The sequence below is a fragment of the Eptatretus burgeri genome, chromosome 2, assembly GCF_056783735.1.
Source record: "Eptatretus burgeri isolate ZD-2024b chromosome 2, Ebu_testis_v1, whole genome shotgun sequence".
In the NCBI taxonomy this organism is placed as follows: domain Eukaryota; kingdom Metazoa; phylum Chordata; class Myxini; order Myxiniformes; family Myxinidae; genus Eptatretus; species Eptatretus burgeri.
The window spans coordinates 75,384,183-75,402,909 of record NC_140962.1 but is presented as its reverse complement, the minus strand read 5'-3'; the positions used below and the strand labels follow the sequence as shown (position 1 = coordinate 75,402,909).

Sequence of the window (18,727 nt, the reverse complement as noted above, 5' to 3'; positions counted from 1 at the left end):
AAAACAAAAAGTTGGATGAGTTGGTTAGGTGACAACAAGCCAATTAGATTTTGGTTGAGGTCCAGATCCAGATCTGGCTTATCAGTGGGAGAGAAAACGTAAACTGTTCAGGCTGGCGGAAGTATGCGCTCTACCGTGTGCAGTTATAGTTAAGTTTTGTGAGGCATAATGTCTAATCTAATCATACAATATGTCACAGGAAGATGGCCAAGGGTACAACCTGTAAGGAGAAATAAATGCTTCAGAGGTATGGTCCTATCTTCACATTGGCAGTGACTTTTTTTTTCTTTCATGCAGTCTTTCCCCAGCTCTACTTGCACATGCTTGGCCAGCGGCGAAAAGTTATCGGAGGAGCAGCGAAGACAAAAGGGGAATAAGCTCCTCACATGGGAAAATCGGCCTCCTCCAACCGGAGCCATCATGGTGCTCTGAACCATTGCAGTGTGACGCATATGATTTGAGCATGGAATTCTTGGGTCGGAGCAAGATGCGGACTATGATTTAAGTGGTTTGATGGACAAAAAAAAATAATTAAAAAGTAGGCAATCATTGCTTGATGATCTTGACAGGCAAATGGATTTGCTGATGCACAATGATACCACAATGCAAAACAAACTTTAATGCCAAAGTTTAACTTTATTGCATTTCGGTTGTTGAAAGATTAAATATGTCAACACAGAGTTCACCAGTAAATTGTGGTTTTCTTTCAACTTTGTGTGGCCTACACCCCAATGGTTTGGAGCCAATCCTCTTCGAGATGAGAAGTGGTTTAAATTTGCCCCACACGTCATCTGAAACTACATTTATATTCGCCGTCGCTGCTTGGATGCTGGTGCAGATGGGTGCTCAGATTGCAAAACTGGCTTCTCCAATGACCCATCTTGCATTGGCTGCACAAAAAATGTCTGTAACATGTTCGATAAATGTTGGTCAGCTCATTCGGATGCAGTATTTATAACCATTATGTCAATTAGGGGGGATGATACCAAAGTTTGGTTACAATTCACCAGAACATAATGTTCTATTAGGAAACAATTGCAAATCCATTGCTGCCGATGTATGTACATAACCACAAGATAAAGCAGGTTCATGGAGGGTAATTAACCCTCTCCCCCCCCAAAAATTAAAGCATTTCAAGCAGCTTTGTCCAAATTAGTCACCAAGTCATTCAAAACCTCAAACTAACCAATTTCAGTCAAATGCACACCAAAAGCCTTCAACTTAGATTGAGGTTTGATTGGCAAAATCACCACCACTTGCCGAATACGAGTTGGTGAGTGTGCAGCCATGAGAATCAAATCTACATAAGCCAAGAGGGGAAAAAAAACAATAACACCAAAGGAATACTCGACTGTCAATGCTCGTGTAGGTTTGCATCTGTAGGTAATTTGAACACATTAGGCCGGGGGCCAGTGGGACCTACCTTGCACCCCCCCCCCTGCGACAATTTTTCACTGCTACCACAGTGTTCATATATATCCCAAGTATCAGAAAAAAGATATTCCCAGAAAAATAACTCATTTGCACTATGCTTTATTAAGCTGTTTCCATGGCAACCAATCAAAAATAGATGAATCTCACAAAGATCGGCAAAATATCAATATCTGTCAAATATAAACATAAAATCACAAAATTGTCAAATTAAAGCTTATACATTTATGTATCAAAATATATTTTGTTTATGCTAATTAGCTCGTTTGCATATTAATTAAATTTGACTTAAAGACAATAATTCCCACAAAAATGCAAGAATTTCCATTTTTTTTTTCCTTGTAATTACCACACGTCAGTTTTTTGTCAAAAAAACATTACTTAAGTGTTGCCAGATAAAAGCCAGGTTGGCAAAAAAATGTATTAAAATTTTTGAAATTTTTTAAGTAGGCTAATTAGCATAAAATACAAAGCACAATGAATCATTCGAAAATCATGCAAAAGCAGATTAATCAATAGCATTAATTACCTGGGCCTGATATAATACATAACTGTGACTTATGTCTGTTGGTGTTTAAGGGAAACATAACTATTTTCTGTTTGAGTAAAAGTCGTGGAAATAATTTTAAATGCATCGATATGCTAATTAGGATCTGCCATTATGGAAATTCTCATTTTCGTAAATATCTCAACTTCTGGTACATGGAAATTTGTAAATGAGGAATCTACACATATGTTTGGAGGGTCAAGGAATATAGTGAACATATTTCCTTTGTTGTCAGAGATGTAGAATAATGTTTGGATAGCTTAATTACATGCAAAAATGGAAAGAGCTTAATAAAGTATAGTACAAATGAGTTATTTTTCTGGGAACATCTTTTTTCTGATACTTGGGATATATATGAACACTGTGGTATCAGTGAAAAGTTGTCGCAGGGGGGGAGGGGGTGCAAGGTAGGTCACACTGGCCCCCGGCCTACATGGTTTTATTAACCAAGTTGACAAAGGGATACTAACCATCATGGGAAGAAAAGTAAAGCCGATGTTTCAGTTATTTGCCCATCATTGGAAAAATAGGGTTAGCACCCAACACGCAAGCCATACCTTGCTTCTGAGGCGGTTAGCATACCCTTGCCAATGCAAGGAAAAAAAATAATCTTTAACTACTTCACCAAACATCGTACCATATAGAATAAGGCAATGTCAGTATGTCAGTCCTCTTTCCCACCCCCTCCCCCCTCTCCTTCCCTCCTGCGAGTGTGGGAAAACCACTTGAGTTTGGCCCATACACGTGGAATAGTGCAAGTGATTCAACCACTAACCCCCACCAAAGGGAGGGTATTGACTAGTTAAGTACAATTTTAACTTTATGTTGCATGATATTTATCATACCCTTCTGAAAGTAATAGAATTCAAGCCCCTAGTTCCGAAAGCAACAGTATACCCTTCTGAAAGTAATATTATTCCAGATCCTAGTTCCAAACGCAACAGTATACCCTTCCGAAAGTAATAGTATTCCAGATCCTAGTTCCGAAATAATAGTATACCCTTCTGAAAGTAAGAGCACAATAATCCCTAAAGTATCAAGGGGGTTACGTTCCTGGAAAATGCTGCGATAGTTCAAACCAACTTCCTTTGGGAAAAGGGGGGTTTGTGTTCCTGAGCTTTGAGAAAATGTCGAGGAAGGTTGGCGGCAGCCAAAAATAAATACATCACAATTGAAATAAACAAATAAAATAAATGTAAAACCGGCTTTTCAATGAAGTCTTCTGCTGCGTTGAAGCATATTAAATGTTCAGGAGCGATTAAACTTGCCCCCTCGACCCTCCCCCCCCCACCATTCCTCCCCTTTTAATCGATTTCGTTTTCTCTTGCATATATTTTTTAATTAATCGTTTTACTTTGTAATTTGACTATGTTTTTCTTTTATGCAGCTTCATAAAGCAGCAAATAAATAAAATTAAAAGACTCACTTTTGTCTATCGTTTTACACTTCAGCGAACGGTGCGTGAAAGGCTCTTGGTGCGAGGTAACCATCACAGCTCAGCTCAAAAGCCCCGATTGATCGAAATTAAACCCCGCGATAACTAAATCGGTACATAAAGAGGTTGCTATGATGTTCAAACCCATATTTCAGGGTTTACTGTATACCCTTCCAAAAGTAATAGTATGCAAGCCCATAGTTATACCACTCGTTTTATATAGTGTATTATAAAGGAGGAAAGAATGTACCCAGAACAGCAACCACAACTAATCACCGTGTCAGGTTTGCTCGTGATTCTTTTTTAATCAATAGAATTAATTACCTTGGCTATATGTCTGGTAATTGTCTGCTATATGTTGGGACGTCAAAACTCTCCACAACTAAAAAATATATAATCATTGTCTGCTATATGTTGGGAAGTCAAAACTCTCCACAACTAAAAAATAAAGTTCATGCATCATTCAAGAGTTATTTACAAACAAATGCATTATAAAGGCAAATACAATTATAGTGTTGTGTGAAGAAAACTCACCTTATTGAGTTTTGTTCGGATGAAGTCAGCAGTTGTATTCAATGATGCATCACCAAGGTCAACAGTTTTTGGAATCCCAGGCAATTCAGGACCAACAAATGGAGCCATCACAGTTTCTCCTTCAGTCATGAAAACGTTCACATTTTTGCATTCATTATCCCTGCTAATCTTCCTCAGTTGGAGTGCAGCGACACGTGGCACAAACCGTGCCAGCGAACTCCTGCTGTGGGTTTTGTTTCCCTGTTGCCACTTTGACAAAGTTGACTGCCCACAACTGAGCATTTCTGCCGATCGGCCTGACCCAGGGCACACTGCAGGCAATAGTCTTTTATCATCTGTGCCTGCATTATTGGAAAGTGCCTGGATATTTGTGGGCAGTGTTGCTTGAGCTGAAGGCACCAATGCATGATCAAAGGCTTCTTCTCGACGCTGGGCTGGGCAAGGTAAGCAGAAATTGGGTTGATGTTGTGGTGGGGGAGGTAGCATTGGAAAAGGGAATGGATTCACAAGTTCTGTGTTAGTTTCAGCAGTGACTGATGCAGTCCAGTGGGACTCTGCGGCTTCATGCACCCTGATGCATTTATTTTTCAGTGAAGAGAATCCTGAGATTGAGGGCTCAGAAATATCCTTTTGCTTGGTCACATGTCCAATGTGGTTTTTTGTGTCTTCTGCCTTTTTATCTGTGACAGCCAAAATACAAATAGTTTAGGTGACATGTCTAGGATGTATGCTGTCACCATGATTACTACGATTTTTTGTCCAGTTCATGCAGCACACTATTTTTGTTGTACTTGTAAGAACAGAGAATTACAGTTGAAATAAAACGAGATATTACTCTCTCAAACAAATGAAAAACAAGATATCCCGTTTTATCACCAACATTTACTGCCATTCTTCTTTATGAAATTATTCTATAATGGCAATTTTGGTAGTTTAAAAGATTACTTAAGCCTGGGCCTCACTCAAGGACACAGCTATGACTTGACCAGAGGCAAGCCATCAGAGCAATAGATATTGACAAGATTTTGGCCTTATCTTGTGAAAGATTAAGTTTATTGAATTTCATCCAAATATTGACCTCTCCATCAATGCTTTAGCAATGACTACAAACACTGTCAGCTTTCAGCGAACCCAAGCAGCTACAGATGTGAACCCACATGGAGGTTTACATTTATGTGCAAAACCGCATGTCGTGTGATGCCGTAAAACTACAAACAGGGATGGACACACTGCTGTAATATGTTAGGACTGTAAAATCACATGACATAACTTCAAAAAAAAATTCTCCTGTCACGTCATGTCTGTGGAAGCAAGGCCTTAATCAAATTATTAAAATTCTCTGGGACTATTAATCTTCTCAACAAATAATGAAAACTGATTAATTTTGTGAGAAGTACAAAATACCCAAAAGTTTATTCTTTGTTCACAATTTTGATTAAACTGCAGTACGGAAATATCCACTTATATTACCTACATACAACAAAAAATTCATATATGACATCTGCATTCAAAGGACATTTAAAAGTACCCATGAAAGTTGCCTGCTTTGTGCAAATCCTTTCAACTTGTCTTTGCCGCCATTGTATCTTATCTCTGGTTTCGTCAATGCTCTCAAACTCTGGAGCGTAACAAATATGTAGAACACCTCCAAAAAAGCTTCGTCCATCCAGTTTCCGTTTGGCAATCCTTGAGCAAAAGACATGCATATTTCAAGATATAAAGCTCATTCTAACCACTCACTTGCTGACTCACTCACTGATATTAATGTTCAGTACCTTCCGGGCGAGGGCAAAAGCTGAAATTTCACGTGCCGAAGGACATCGCAGCCGATACACCGGAAATAGGCCATGAGCCAGACCCGGTAATTTTTGGCCACCAGTACCATCCGAGGGGAATAATGTTCATCATAATTTTTGGCAGGGTATACATCTCTACAGTCAGAAACTATGTGATAGCATTGCATTGGTGGTAGCCTTTTGTGTGTTGTTAGCTGTTTAGTAATTCCATCCCAAAATAAACTTTTCTGAAACCAGCGTAAGACAGAAAAAAAAACATTCCATTTAAAACTAATGGTTCTCTCTTATTATAGGCTACATCTTCTTGAAAATTGTTAGGCATGTAGCTCATGTTATTTGCCTGCAATTGTAAAAGGAAGTGTTCACTTCCAAAATGTGTGTGTTTGTCAAACGGACTGAAATGCACTGATATGTGCTGATTGCCAGACTGTGAGAACCAAGCATCCATCTTTGAGTCAGACGATGGGGAAAGTTTAGATGAGGATATTGAAGAACTGGATAATGATTATGATTTTTTGATCTTGAACATTTTATATCACTTACAATCAGTGCATATGATCAGAGATGTCTTAGAAACTATAAAGGACCCGTCTTTGGTTCATAAGACAATATGTTTATCAGCAACACATTAGGTCCAGGTAATGGCCTTGTTTCATGTGGAACACCACATTTGTGTTTCTATTCTGTAATTTTATGCCCTTCAACAGAACATTGTGTTTCATTTTCACCTTTGACTCATTCATCAGATTGCACATGATTAACCATCTTGCTACTGTCTTATTGGTTTATATTGTGTAATACAGGTGTTTGATACCTTCATATGTGCATTATTGAGTATTTAAATCCCTGAAATTCTGTATTTTTTGAGAAATTACAGGGAAAAACATTAATCTTGTTCATGAACATGCTATCATTTACCTTTGTTTGATTCTTGGAAAGTGTCCTTCAATAACAACAGGGAAAATGACATTGACCAAACTACGTAAATCCATCCAAATTAGGTATTTTTTCATTTGGGGAGTGGGGTAACATTATCTGCTATACTGATCTTAATATACAACATACAAAAATGAAATTTAGATTTTTGGATTTCTTAATAAATTTGCTAAACACCCAGTAATTATATTGTTCCAGAACATTTATTTACTTTCCACAGTAAATGATAGACAAATACTTTTCTGAAGGCGGTATGATTTATCACACAGGAAATTGACACTGATACACAAGTGTCACCAATGACATACCTTTTAACTTAGGCATGTTCAGCAATTTTGTTGAGAAGCAAATGATCCTAACAAAAGGTGAGACAAATTTCAATGTTAATGTTTGTCTGATAAAAAAAAATTAAAATAAACAAACCAATGTCACCCGTAGGGTGACCCGTATCTTGCCAAAAGGTGACCACGTGTGACTTATTTAAGGTCACACTGAGGTGAACAGAGCTGCTATCCACCAGGAGCAACTCCTTGAGGAATATCTGCCTACGAGAGATTCCGATGAGAATCGTTCTGGAGTAACCATGAAAAATATGCGTTTGCCTCACAACATCACCAAATGACGTCATAATGTCTCAAGCTTGACATATCTAGAAAGCACTCATCGAGGTGTTCAATTTGAGGTACTACACGATATGGTTCCTAAAACTTGAAAATTTGAGCTTGGGGTCAAATATGTTTGACCTGAGGCGCTAACCATGAAGGTCAAGGCCAATTGCCACCAAAAATTAATCAGCTGAGCGCCAGACCATGAACTATATTCCCATAAAGTTTGAAGACGATCCGATCAAAATTACTCAAAAAATAAGGGTTTCGTCGACTCCCCTGATTTGTGACAAAGTGACCTTGACCTTCAAAATGTTATGCGCTGAAAGGGACCTCTATAGGCCTCTGATATGCGAAGTTACAAAAATTTCCAATGATAACTGTGCTCTGCAGAATTTTTATAAGTGATTACAGACAAACAAAAACAAAACACATACAAGCTGACTAACATATCTTGCAAAAACTTTGTTTTAGCAAGATAAAAATGTTGTTAAGTTGAAGAGGGATGTCTTACCTTGTACTGGCCATTTTGCACAAAAGCTTATTTAAGGGTAGGTATATAAACAGGGTGATGACACACAAAAAGCTACCACCGATGCAATGCTATCACATATTTTTGCTATCACATATATCACAATGCTATCACATATTTTTTTTAAATATCACATTTTCTAACTCTGGGGTTGTATACCTTGCCAAAAATCACTGAGAATTATTCCCCCCAGATGGTACCGACCAACCCTACTGGCTCATGGACTAAAACAAACAAACAAAAAATCAGAACCATCAGAAAGCATCCGTAAATGAAACTGAACTAGAAAGAGCAATCAGAGATTACAGACCCTCGCCAGAACTTGTTTTGTTTATTTTGTGTGCTGGTGTGTTACGTAATTAATAAGAGACCATGATTAGAACTGCCACTTCATAACTGCTGGCGGTTATGACCGGGTACTAAGATGTCCTGCTTTGATGTGACACCCGACCCTGACCCATGACGTTTATTATTATTATTCAATCGAATTTAGAATGGGATTAAAATAAATTAAATTCAAATCAAACGGAAGACCAAATAGGTACAGTCCTGCATTGGAGTCATCAGAAGGAACCCGAACAAGCAAAAAGAAAAGATGAAGTCATCAGGAGGAACCTGGATAGAATTTGCATTTCAGCTGCTGCTACTCTACCTTCAAACCCATCCAGGTACAGCCAAGTGAGTCTTTTTCCAAAAAAAAAAAAAAAAAAAAAACCCAGATCAAAAATATTAAATAATTCTGGCTGCCAGACCATGTTTCCGATCAAGTTTAAATTAAAAAAATTGTATGTCAGGCAATTCGTGAGCGGTATCCAACACCAAGGCTCAGAGACCCCATGCAGCTGCTTTGTACGTCGATCGTCCTCACCGATCCGCCATTTGACATACACGAGGCCCAGGGTCCGTTCATCACAACCCAACCAAGAGCCAAAGGCCAGCATCTTGCTTCACCATGTGAGTCAAAATCGCCTCAGCACGATACGAGAATCGTGCCGTCTTCTTCATGCGTCGAAGGAAAGCCATTTTGTCGTGCTGTGAGGAGAGCAAAGCGAGATCCTCCATCATAGCCACGTTCCTACCACGATTTCAACTGCCCTCCTCACACTGACCGACCTCGTGCATTCCTCCTCCTCCAAACTCTGTCTCTCGTCACACCAAACCGGCGTTTCCTCCTCTGGGGCATGGCGAGCTCGCACGGAATCTGGGAAGGCGGGGCCTCTGCCCGCTCAGCACGCTTGCTTGTAAATGCAAAAATGTAGGAATGGGTTACAGGGGGGCAATCACATACTGGGGGAACTTATTCTTAATCCCTATCTAATTAACGGCGCACTCCCCCCCCCCCCCCCGTGCATTTATTTACAATCAAGCGAGGAAAGATATGTAGCACAGTTGATGGGATTTATTCGTATGTACAACAGGGATAGCAAGGAATTTGTGGGGTGCGACAAAAGGCAAGCAATTTACAAAAGCAGACACAGAGCAGACTTATCCCGGTAGAACTTATACAATCTTAACTTATGCTACGACAGGCGCCATCTCACACACACACACACACACACACACACACACACACACACACACACACACACACACACACACACACACACACACACACACACACACACACACACACACACACACGATTAGATAGCCAGAAGGAAAGAGCAAATGAGGACCAACGGCCTCGCAATACCTGGTGCGGTCGGCTAAACAACGCAACCCAGTACATTTTGGAGGAGGTAGGAGGGAGAAATACCGGTGTCTAAGGTGTGGGAGTGGGAGGTGTGGTGCGGTGCAATATGGGGGGTGCAGTGTCGTGCCAGAGGAAACTGTGATTGCAAATCTGTAATAGATGCTCTTTTGTGCGTCCAAAGGGGATGAGATAGAGGAGATAAGATGCGTGACGTGAAAGATTCCTTGCCGAGTCATGCATAGGTCTGTGAGTGGAGCGTGTACCTCCGTGGGACGCTCTGCTTGGGCATTCCCACCTCAAGAGTCAGCGCGTTATCTCCTGATTCGTCATTTTGCCGGGGCTCGAGGAAGCGTGTGCTCTGCACTGGTCCCAGAAAAACATTTGTCGCACACCAACCACGAGTGTAGATCCAGCGACGGGCAAATGTGCAGTGAAAAAGAGGGCGAGGCAGGCAGGCGAACAAGAGGGCGAGGCAGGCAGGCGAACAAGAGGGCGAGGCAGGCAGGCGAACAAGAGGGCGAGGCAGGCAGGCGAACAAGAGGGCGAGGCAGGCAGGCGAACAAGAGGGCGAGGCAGGCAGGCGAACAAGAGGGCGAGGCAGGCAGGCGAACAAGAGGGCGAGGCAGGCAGGCGAACAAGAGGGCGAGGCAGGCAGGCGAACAAGAGGGCGAGGCAGGCAGGCGAACAAGAGGGCGAGGCAGGCTGGCGAACAAGAGGGCGAGGCAGGCTGGCGAACAAGAGGGCGAGGCAGGCTGGCGAACAAGAGGGCGAGGCAGGCAGGCGAACAAGAGGGCGAGGCAGGCAGGCGAACAAGAGAGCGAGGCAGGCAGGCGAACAAGAGGGCGAGGCAGGCAGGCGAACAAGAGGGCGAGGCAGGCAGGCGAACAAGAGGGCGAGGCAGGCAGGCGAACAAGAGGGCGAGGCAGGCAGGCGAACAAGAGGGCGAGGAAGGCAGGCGAACAAGAGGGCGAGGCAGGCAGGCGAACAAGAGGGCGAGGCAGGCAGGCGAACAAGAGGGCGAGGCAGGCAGGCGAACAAGAGGGCGAGGCAGGCTGGCGAACAAGAGGGCGAGGCAGGCTGGCGAACAAGAGGGCGAGGCAGGCAGGCGAACAAGAGGGCGAGGCAGGCAGGCGAACAAGAGGGCGAGGCAGGCAGGCGAACAAGAGGGCGAGGCAGGCAGGCGAACAAGAGGGCGAGGCAGGCAGGCGAACAAGAGGGCGAGGCAGGCAGGCAAACAAGAGGGCGAGGCAGGCAGGCAAACAAGAGGGCGAGGCAGGCAGGCGAACAAGAGGGCGAGGCAGGCAGGCGAACAAGAGGGCGAGGCAGGCAGGCGAACAAGAGGGCGGACGGCTTCGCGATCCGCCTTTTATAAGCCCCGGGCGAAAGGTCGGGTGACGACCCGAAGCAACGCGCCGTGACCCAAATTGCACTTCCCTATTGGGCCACGGCGGTCCGAGCCACGCCCTGCCAGGCTCCTGGGGCCGGAAGCAGTCTCATTCGCACATCTGGCACGACACGGCCCGGAGATACGTACTGAACTCCCGGACTGCTCTTCCCGCGACCTCCATCCCTCGCCGCCCGTCCTGCCATGTTCTGGCGACTGGACGAGGATTGTATCAATCGCGCGTGCCCATTCGGGGCATCCCGGGCGAGATGCGGTTGCTAACGTTCTTGGCTTGTCCCCGCATCATGCGGTCCGGATAACCTGAGCCGTGCAGCACACCTCTGTTTAGTGGTGAATTGTATCGATACAGAGGTACGAGGAGGCGCGGGATAATTTTTCCCGTGTGCAGGAGATGTTGGTGGTCGAGGTGGTGAGTTTTTGGGTGAGCAAGGTGAGATGCCGTTGTAAATTGGCACGCAGATCTGAATGAAAGAGCGCGCCATGCGCATGCTATGCTGTATCTGTTGTGTTGCTTTCATGGGTGGCTGCGTGGGTGCTTGTTGTTCATATAGTGTATGTTTGCGTTATTTGATTTGTACTATGGATAAAAGGAAAGGGTTGGAATGAAAATCTGGATTGAATGGAAGATATAGATATAATTGGACCTTGCTATAAGACCCACGCAATGCACTTCATCCCGTTAAGCCACTAGACACGAGGGGAAGATCTAACTGCACGAAGACTAACAAAACTAGAGGGGAGCACTCGGAAGATTGCAAAACCTCTGCCGCCAATACTGCTAGGTCACTCAAGTGAACCTGATATCCCATTCATTCAATTTGATGTCAACAGTGCTCACAGAGTTATAGTTTACAACTTTCCCTTTTACTTTTAACTTTTACATACTCAATTCATTCGTCATAACTTGAGACAGAAATTGATTTTACGTGGGTATATCCACGTGAAGTTCCAAAATCAGCCGCAATTATAATTTTAGCATGTTTTTTGTTGGAAATCACTTAAAACATGTAGAAATGCAAAAATAAATAAATAAAATCGAAATTTTGTTGAAAAAAAAGTTGCAGAAATTGTTTTTTTTTTCTCAAACAATTTTTTTTTTGGGGGGGGGGGGTGGAAATCACTTAAAACATGTAGAAATGCAAAAACAAAAATTCAAATATTTTTTCAAAATGGCCGCTATAGCGGCCATATTGGATTTTGGATCTAGTCCAAAATCTAATGGCATGATCCTTGGACCAGACCTAATCCCCCCACCAAGTTTCGTCAAAATCCGTCGAGGGGTTTTTCCGTAATACTGTTCACAAACAAACAAACAGACGAGTGAAAACAGTAACCTCCGTCCATCTTCGATGACGGAGGTTAATAACTGCCTGGGGAACACTAAGTTGGGTACCATTGCCATAGAGGCATGCGGCTTTGCAGAACAGCAACAATACACCAACAAATACAACCCGTTGTATAAAAAAAAATTCATTGACAGGAATTGGGTGGGGGGGAGGGATAGAGAGAAAGAACGGTGTGGGCGAAGGGAAGGGAGAGAGAGAGGGCAGTGTGGGTGGGGGGGGAGAGGATGGTGTGGGGGAGGGAGAGAGGATGGTGGGGGGGGGAGAGGATGGAGGGGAGGGGGAGAGAGAGAAAGAGATAAAGAAGGAGAGAAAGAGAGAGGCCTCAGCTTTTGGTTTAATTTATCTCACTATTATTATTATTATATCTGAATTGTTGTCTCTTGTAAATATTTGTCTATTTTCATTCAATCCCATGTTTATTTTCAGTTGATGTGTCCGTGTATTTGTAATGGGGTTCGAGTAGAAACCCTCTTGTGCATCAATCAGGTGCCTCCGTCGCTCCGTCTTACCTCTTCCGCAACACGTTATAATCTCTGCGGATCAACCTGTCCGCCTCCTAAGAAGAACCGCTTGCCTATCTGGGCTGGCAGTGTTAACCACCCGTCACTACAATTTGGGTCGTGGGATTAACCTTAACCTTAACCGCTAGACCCGTGACAGCCCACTGCAAGGGGTTTGCTGGACTCTGTTTTATATTGCCTAATTATCTCCACAAATTTTGAAAAAACAAACGGTGGGGTGGGGGGGGGGAAATATTGTCACCAGCTCCGGTCTGTCACGCTGTCTCTTAAATGGCTGTACAGGAATTCAGCAAACATGGTAGATATGATTACCACCTGGCAAGAAGAGTATCACTTTTGGCCCTGTACCCAAGGAGGCAAATGGTCAAATAATTGCAATTACAGGCACATTAAAAAAAAATTTAATGAAACTTTAGTTATGCAATCAATATTGCAGGGGGGGGTTTACACTCGAAATATGTATTTTTGTTTTGTTTTGTTGTATCCGGTGCATGCCCCAGGGGTAGGGTCTTGGAGTTACAGGGGTAAAAACAGAAAAAATACTTAACTCAAAATTTGATATTGGGTCAATCCTGGTGGAACTTTATGCCATCTTTCAACTTTGCTTTCGATGTGAAGCGTGGGGATTTGCAATGGTGTGCCATCGACTTCGCTCTAGTTTCTCCTGTCCTCCACAGTCTGCACATGCTCTTCCAGAACCCCATACCTAGTGACCCTTCCTCATTCTAAGTTGAGCTCCCACCTCAATTCGTTCATACGTCATCTTTCACCTGGAACCGGCACTGTGTCTGTTGTTCGTACCCATCCCTCCAGTCTTTGAAGAATGCTGCCAATCATTAACTCATGCTTTCCCCTATGTGCCCTGCCCTGTTCCTAATGTTGATGCCAACCCTGTGTGATGTCTTTTTATCCCCGTTCCCATTTCTTCCTCTGTCAGTTAGTTAACCTGCTTCCATCTTTCACTTCATGATTGCAATTGCCTTGACATTTGAATACAAAAAACAGCAACAAATGAATGAACAAGTTCCGTTCCCAATGTACATGGAGAGCCTTGGACTCGATCACCTCCGGAGAAGAAATATGAGAGATTGAGTCTAATATACTGGAAGGGATTTCACATTGTGATTGTACCAATCGGCATCATTGGTGGCATGCATTTCGCTTAAATAGGGAATTTACAATTTGGCAAAGTTCCAAGCAATGCGACTACTTGGCACATTTGGCTATCATGTAGGCCAGTGGTTTTCAAACTTTTTTTAGTGGCGACCCAATTTCAGAACCTCTCAACATCGCGCGACCCAAAAGATTCAAAACCCAATTCATAATATACGAGATAAGATTTCATATGACACAAGAACATTTACTGTTTATTTTATTCACCATCGTCATGTTTTCATAGACGAGTAAACGGAGGATAGCCGACAGTATCCAAATAGTACAGTTGAATGTTTCAGAAGTTTAGTCCGAATGACATTTTGATATATCAGTGAGAAGGATGAGCCTGTTTTTCAGAAATCAACTTCTCTATTCATGGAGAAGTATGCTCCAAGATCATATGCTCTTGGAGATCATACAAGTATGCCAAGATCATATAAGTATGCCAAGATCATATGCTCCATTTCTAGGCGATTTCTGTACTTTGTTTTAATCGTGGAGAACGACTGCTCACAAAAGTATGATGAAGGATATGGCATGAGAACCTTAATGGCGCGCCGTGACAGGGTCAGGTACGGCAGCAGCATTTTGTACCAGAATGTTGACAACGAATTCGTCCGCGCAAGAGCCTGCGCTCCTGAATCCTGCTGGAGCTGTACAAGCTCTTCCTGTGCTGTATCATCTTCATCAGCAATCGAGTCCAGTGGAGCCGTGAAAGGGTCCCGAACCACAGAAAAGGACTGCACATCCAGCTCAGGGAAATAGTGCTCTAACTGTTCAATGAGCAACTGAAGGTGACGTGCTATCTCCCCAGAAAGACTGTCGCGCTCAGTATCATCGTACTGGCAGGTCGTCAGATGCTCCACCAGACGGGGGAAAAGGCTGAAGTGCTTAACAGCTGCTTTGTCTGCCAGTAATTTTAGAGTCGCCAGAAATCCGCTCATTTTGTCGTGAAAAATCATGAGGTTGGCGTCTTTGCCTTGGAGGGAGCAGTTGAGGACATTGAGACATTCAAAGATGTCAACGAGATAGCACAGTTCTGACAGCCAAGAGTCCGACTCAAGCAACGCTACCCATGCCATTTTCCCTTGTGTACGTAGGAACTCCTTTTGTTCATCTTTGAGCTCGTAAACGCGCAGAAGAAGGTTTCCTCGAGATAACCATCTGTCTTGAGTGCAGAATAGTAAATTCTTATGGTCGGCGTCCATCTCCTGGCAGAATAGCCTGAATAACCTAGTGTTGAGGGCGCTCGATTTGATGTGATTCACCATTTTTACGACTTCTGAGAGCACGCTCTGCAAGGTTTCTGGCAAAGTACGAGAGGCGAGCGCTTCTCGGTGAATCATGCAGTGTACCATGGAGGTCTGAGGAGCCACCTCAAGCAATTTGGCCTTGAATCCAGAACGCACTCCTAACATTGAAGGCACGCCGTCTGTTGTAGAACCGAGCAACTTTCCGAAGTCCAGATTATGGTCACGATAAAACTGCTCTACTTTCCCAAAAATGTCCTCGCCTTTGGTGGTGGCCTCCAATGGTTTTATGAGCAGAGGCTCATCGACAAAGTTATCAGCCTTGATGAAGCGGACCCAGACAATGAATTGCGCGTACGATGCGATATCAGTGGACTCGTCCAACTGTATGGCGTGCCACGGCGATTCCTTGATCTTCTGTACGACCTGAGCCGTTACGTCCAGACTCATATCTTCAATTCTGCATTGGATGGTGTTGTCAGAGAGGGGTATAACTGCCAGTTTCTTCGCCGCTTCCTCCCCAACCATCATAGATACCATGTCCTTTGCACATGGCAGCACGAGTTCTTCCGCAATGGAGTGAGGCTTTTTAGTCTTGGCAACATGGAGCGACACTCGATACAAGGCCTCTAATGCCTGAGAATTGGTCTGATGGCATGTACCCTCTGTCAAGACGTGTATTCTTGATTGCAAGAAGTTTACTCTCAAACAACGCCATCTCCTTATCCTGATAAGGCACATGTTTTGTAGTCAAATGTCTCTGCAACTTATTTTGTTTCATAGACTCCGTAGAAAGCACTTCGAAACAAATCACACACTGAGGCCTCTGTGCCCCACTTTTATCCACCACGTAGTAAAATCCAAGGTCCAGAAATTTATCCTTGTAAGAACGTTCTCGAGATTTGCTGGTGGCCGGTGCTGCCATCACAAATAAGGTCTCGAGTCGTACGTGGAGACGTGAATAGACGTTAATGATAGTCAGAGTCTGAGTCTGAGAGGCCGTGGATTAAACCACTAATTTCCCGCCAAAATGAACGGCCCTTCAGCGAGCCCGCGCATCGGCTGGATCCCATTCTAAGCGTCATGTTGCGCCGGTTCCCATACTTTGAACGAACCGTTTATATTACATCCCGTAAAAGCGAACACCAATCGAAAATAGACAATTTTTTATTCGCTGCAAGCGGACCCCACGAAATTTGCTCGGCGACCCCACTTGGGGTCGCGCCCCCGGGTTTGAAAAACCAAGATGTAGGCAAACCAAGTAGACATATTTCATGGATTACAATTGATCTGTTATTTTTCATTTTACCAAGATATTAACTCCCGTTATCATTTTACTGAGAACTCTTTTTTTTGTAGGAACCACTGCATGGCCCTGAACACGTATTCAGTGGTCAAATCATAATTTGGTTAATATCAATTGTAACCACTACAAACGGGTGTCTATTCCTCATCAATACAGGCAAAAATGACAGACCTGGCACTCTGCAGCTTCTGCAGTTTCACCCAGTAGACCTCTGTGAACTTTTCAGCAGGGTACTCGTGCAGAATCCGGTACTCATCCACTGCTCCATACTGTGCGAAAAGTGCTACAAGTTCCTCCATGAGACTCAGTGCAGGTACACCTTGAATGAGCAAATAACAGGACTCCTGCACAATGGTGTACACCTGGGATTAAAAACAACAAAAACAGTTAAGAAGGTGCTTGTTTCTGGCCAAAAGTATGCAAAGCAAAAGCCACTTGGGCAAGCCACATTTCAAAATTGGCCTCCAAAACCAGATGCCAATTGGGCATCTTCCATCATGCAAATTCCTTACTTGGAACACCTGAGCTCCTGTCCACCTTCAAGGCTTTAATCCACAGCTCGATGGACTACTGCTCCCCCCCCTTCTTGGCTGGCTCCCCTGCCTCATCTTGCTCAGCTTGATGCCATGGAAACGAAGGCTTTCAATATTGTTGGAATCTCTCGTGATGAAGCTGAGTCTATGGACCTATCACTTCGCCATTGCCGACAGGTCAGTGGTCTCTGTCTTCTTCTACCTCATTTCTGGTCTTGCACTCTCTGCCTTTGATGTGCTTTGTCCCACCCCCCCCAGGTATCTGCAGGATGCACACAATCCACCAGCAACCCCCCCCTCATGAACCTGCCTAAATCCAGAACCACTGCTCACCTCCACTCATTTATTCCTCTTTTTTCACCACCTGTGGAACCACCTACTATCCTTTATTCAATCTCATTCTCCCTTCGGGTCTTCAAGACAGCTGTTCACCACCATCTTAAGTCATCCCCCATTTCAAAATCATGATCTCTACACCCGTTAAACCACTTCCAACCCCACCCCTCCCAAAAATTTTGCTTATGTATCCATATTGTCCACCCTTTGCATTCTCCCTTGCCCCTTATCGTGACCTGCATCCGTTGTTTGTCTGTCTCCGTCTACTTTCTCCCTCCACCTTAATGTCGGTGTTTTCCCCTTTCTCCTGCTGCTCTCTGTTGTGTTGTGGCCTGATTTGTTCTGTGCCATAGCTCTTCCACAACCCTAGAGCATGTATATATTCAAACAATAATAATAATAACAACAGTGGGCAGATTTGAATAGATTTTAAAGTATTGGAACAGCTTTGGAGAGCAGTAAGCAAAGTCCTGCAGGTGGAGCTCTTGTAATTGCAAACTCAGAGAAAGAAATGGGTTGAGCAGATAACTTCTCTTCATCTCCCAAACAATTCAGTTGAGCACGTCATTGCACCACGGAAGCAAATGAGTAATAACACCATTATTAAAACAAATTTTGTTGCACATACTGTATACACCAAAGAACAGAGACTAATGAATAGCCAATAACAAGAATCAACAAAACTGAACATTTAACAATGCCTTCAGGAACAAGCGAGGATAAGTATTATGCTATGAGCCAGTTGGGAAAGCTCAAAAAAAAAAATTCCAAGGGAACAAACGTAATCAAATGGGGAGAAGGATAAATATGTGGAGAAAGAATAAAAGGAATCAGGTCACACATTATAATACCTCTTGGATGGGTCATGATGCTTCAAGGTTTTGTTGACGAAGCCTTAATGCAGAAACATTTCCAGACTGATGCATGCAATCCTGTTTTGTACAGTTTCGCTCAGAGCGAAAGAGAAATTATTATTATTTTGTATGCAGCCTGTGGCTGCTGGTAGCATCATTGCTGGGAGCACGGCTGTGCCGCTTATGCATTGCCCCGTTTCCAGTAAGGTGGTACTCATTTTGCTGACCTCTGAAGGATGACAGGCTGAGTCAACCCCACCTGGTGTTAATTCAATGGTAAAAAAGAGCGGCTCAAACTCAAGACCCTAAAGCCTAAGATCTTAAGGCAGCCACCTTAACCATTAAGCCAAGACTTGAAAGAGATCTCTCTACTCTTCTGTTCAAGGTGTTGTCACTCGTGTATTACTTATAACAACTTGAAGGGCACTCAGTAGAGCGCATACCTCCACCATGCAATGCATGATGCACAAGAACATATCTGGCCCAACACATTTTTGAGATACCGTGCTACA

General features: G+C 43.5%; 2 protein-coding genes across 9 annotated transcripts in view; one reads left to right on the top strand and one right to left on the bottom strand.

The window, feature by feature from the left end:
• LOC147032356 (very-long-chain (3R)-3-hydroxyacyl-CoA dehydratase 2-like) overlaps positions 1–680 on the top strand; it is a 32,084-nt gene extending 31,404 nt beyond the window's left edge. For both annotated transcript variants that reach the window (XM_085869899.1, XM_085869900.1), the window contains exon 7: positions 298–680. In XM_085869899.1, the coding sequence (XP_085726025.1) occupies positions 298–377 (80 nt within the window). In that variant the 3' untranslated portion in view covers positions 378–680. The remainder of the gene's footprint in view (positions 1–297) is intronic.
• RBM48 (RNA binding motif protein 48) overlaps positions 1–18,727 on the bottom strand; it is a 35,948-nt gene that overhangs the window by 5,536 nt on the left and 11,685 nt on the right. For 6 of the 7 annotated variants that reach the window (XM_085869896.1, XM_085869895.1, XM_085869891.1 and 3 more), the window contains exons 3-5: positions 16,664–16,854; positions 5,476–5,633; positions 3,948–4,627 (exon numbers count right to left, since the gene is read on the bottom strand). In XM_085869896.1, the coding sequence (XP_085726022.1) occupies positions 3,948–4,627; positions 5,476–5,633; positions 16,664–16,854 (1,029 nt within the window). Of the gene's footprint in view, positions 1–616; positions 906–3,947; positions 4,628–5,475; positions 5,634–16,663; positions 16,855–18,727 lie in introns of those variants that run through there. The other variant, XM_085869898.1, reaches the window with a different exon arrangement.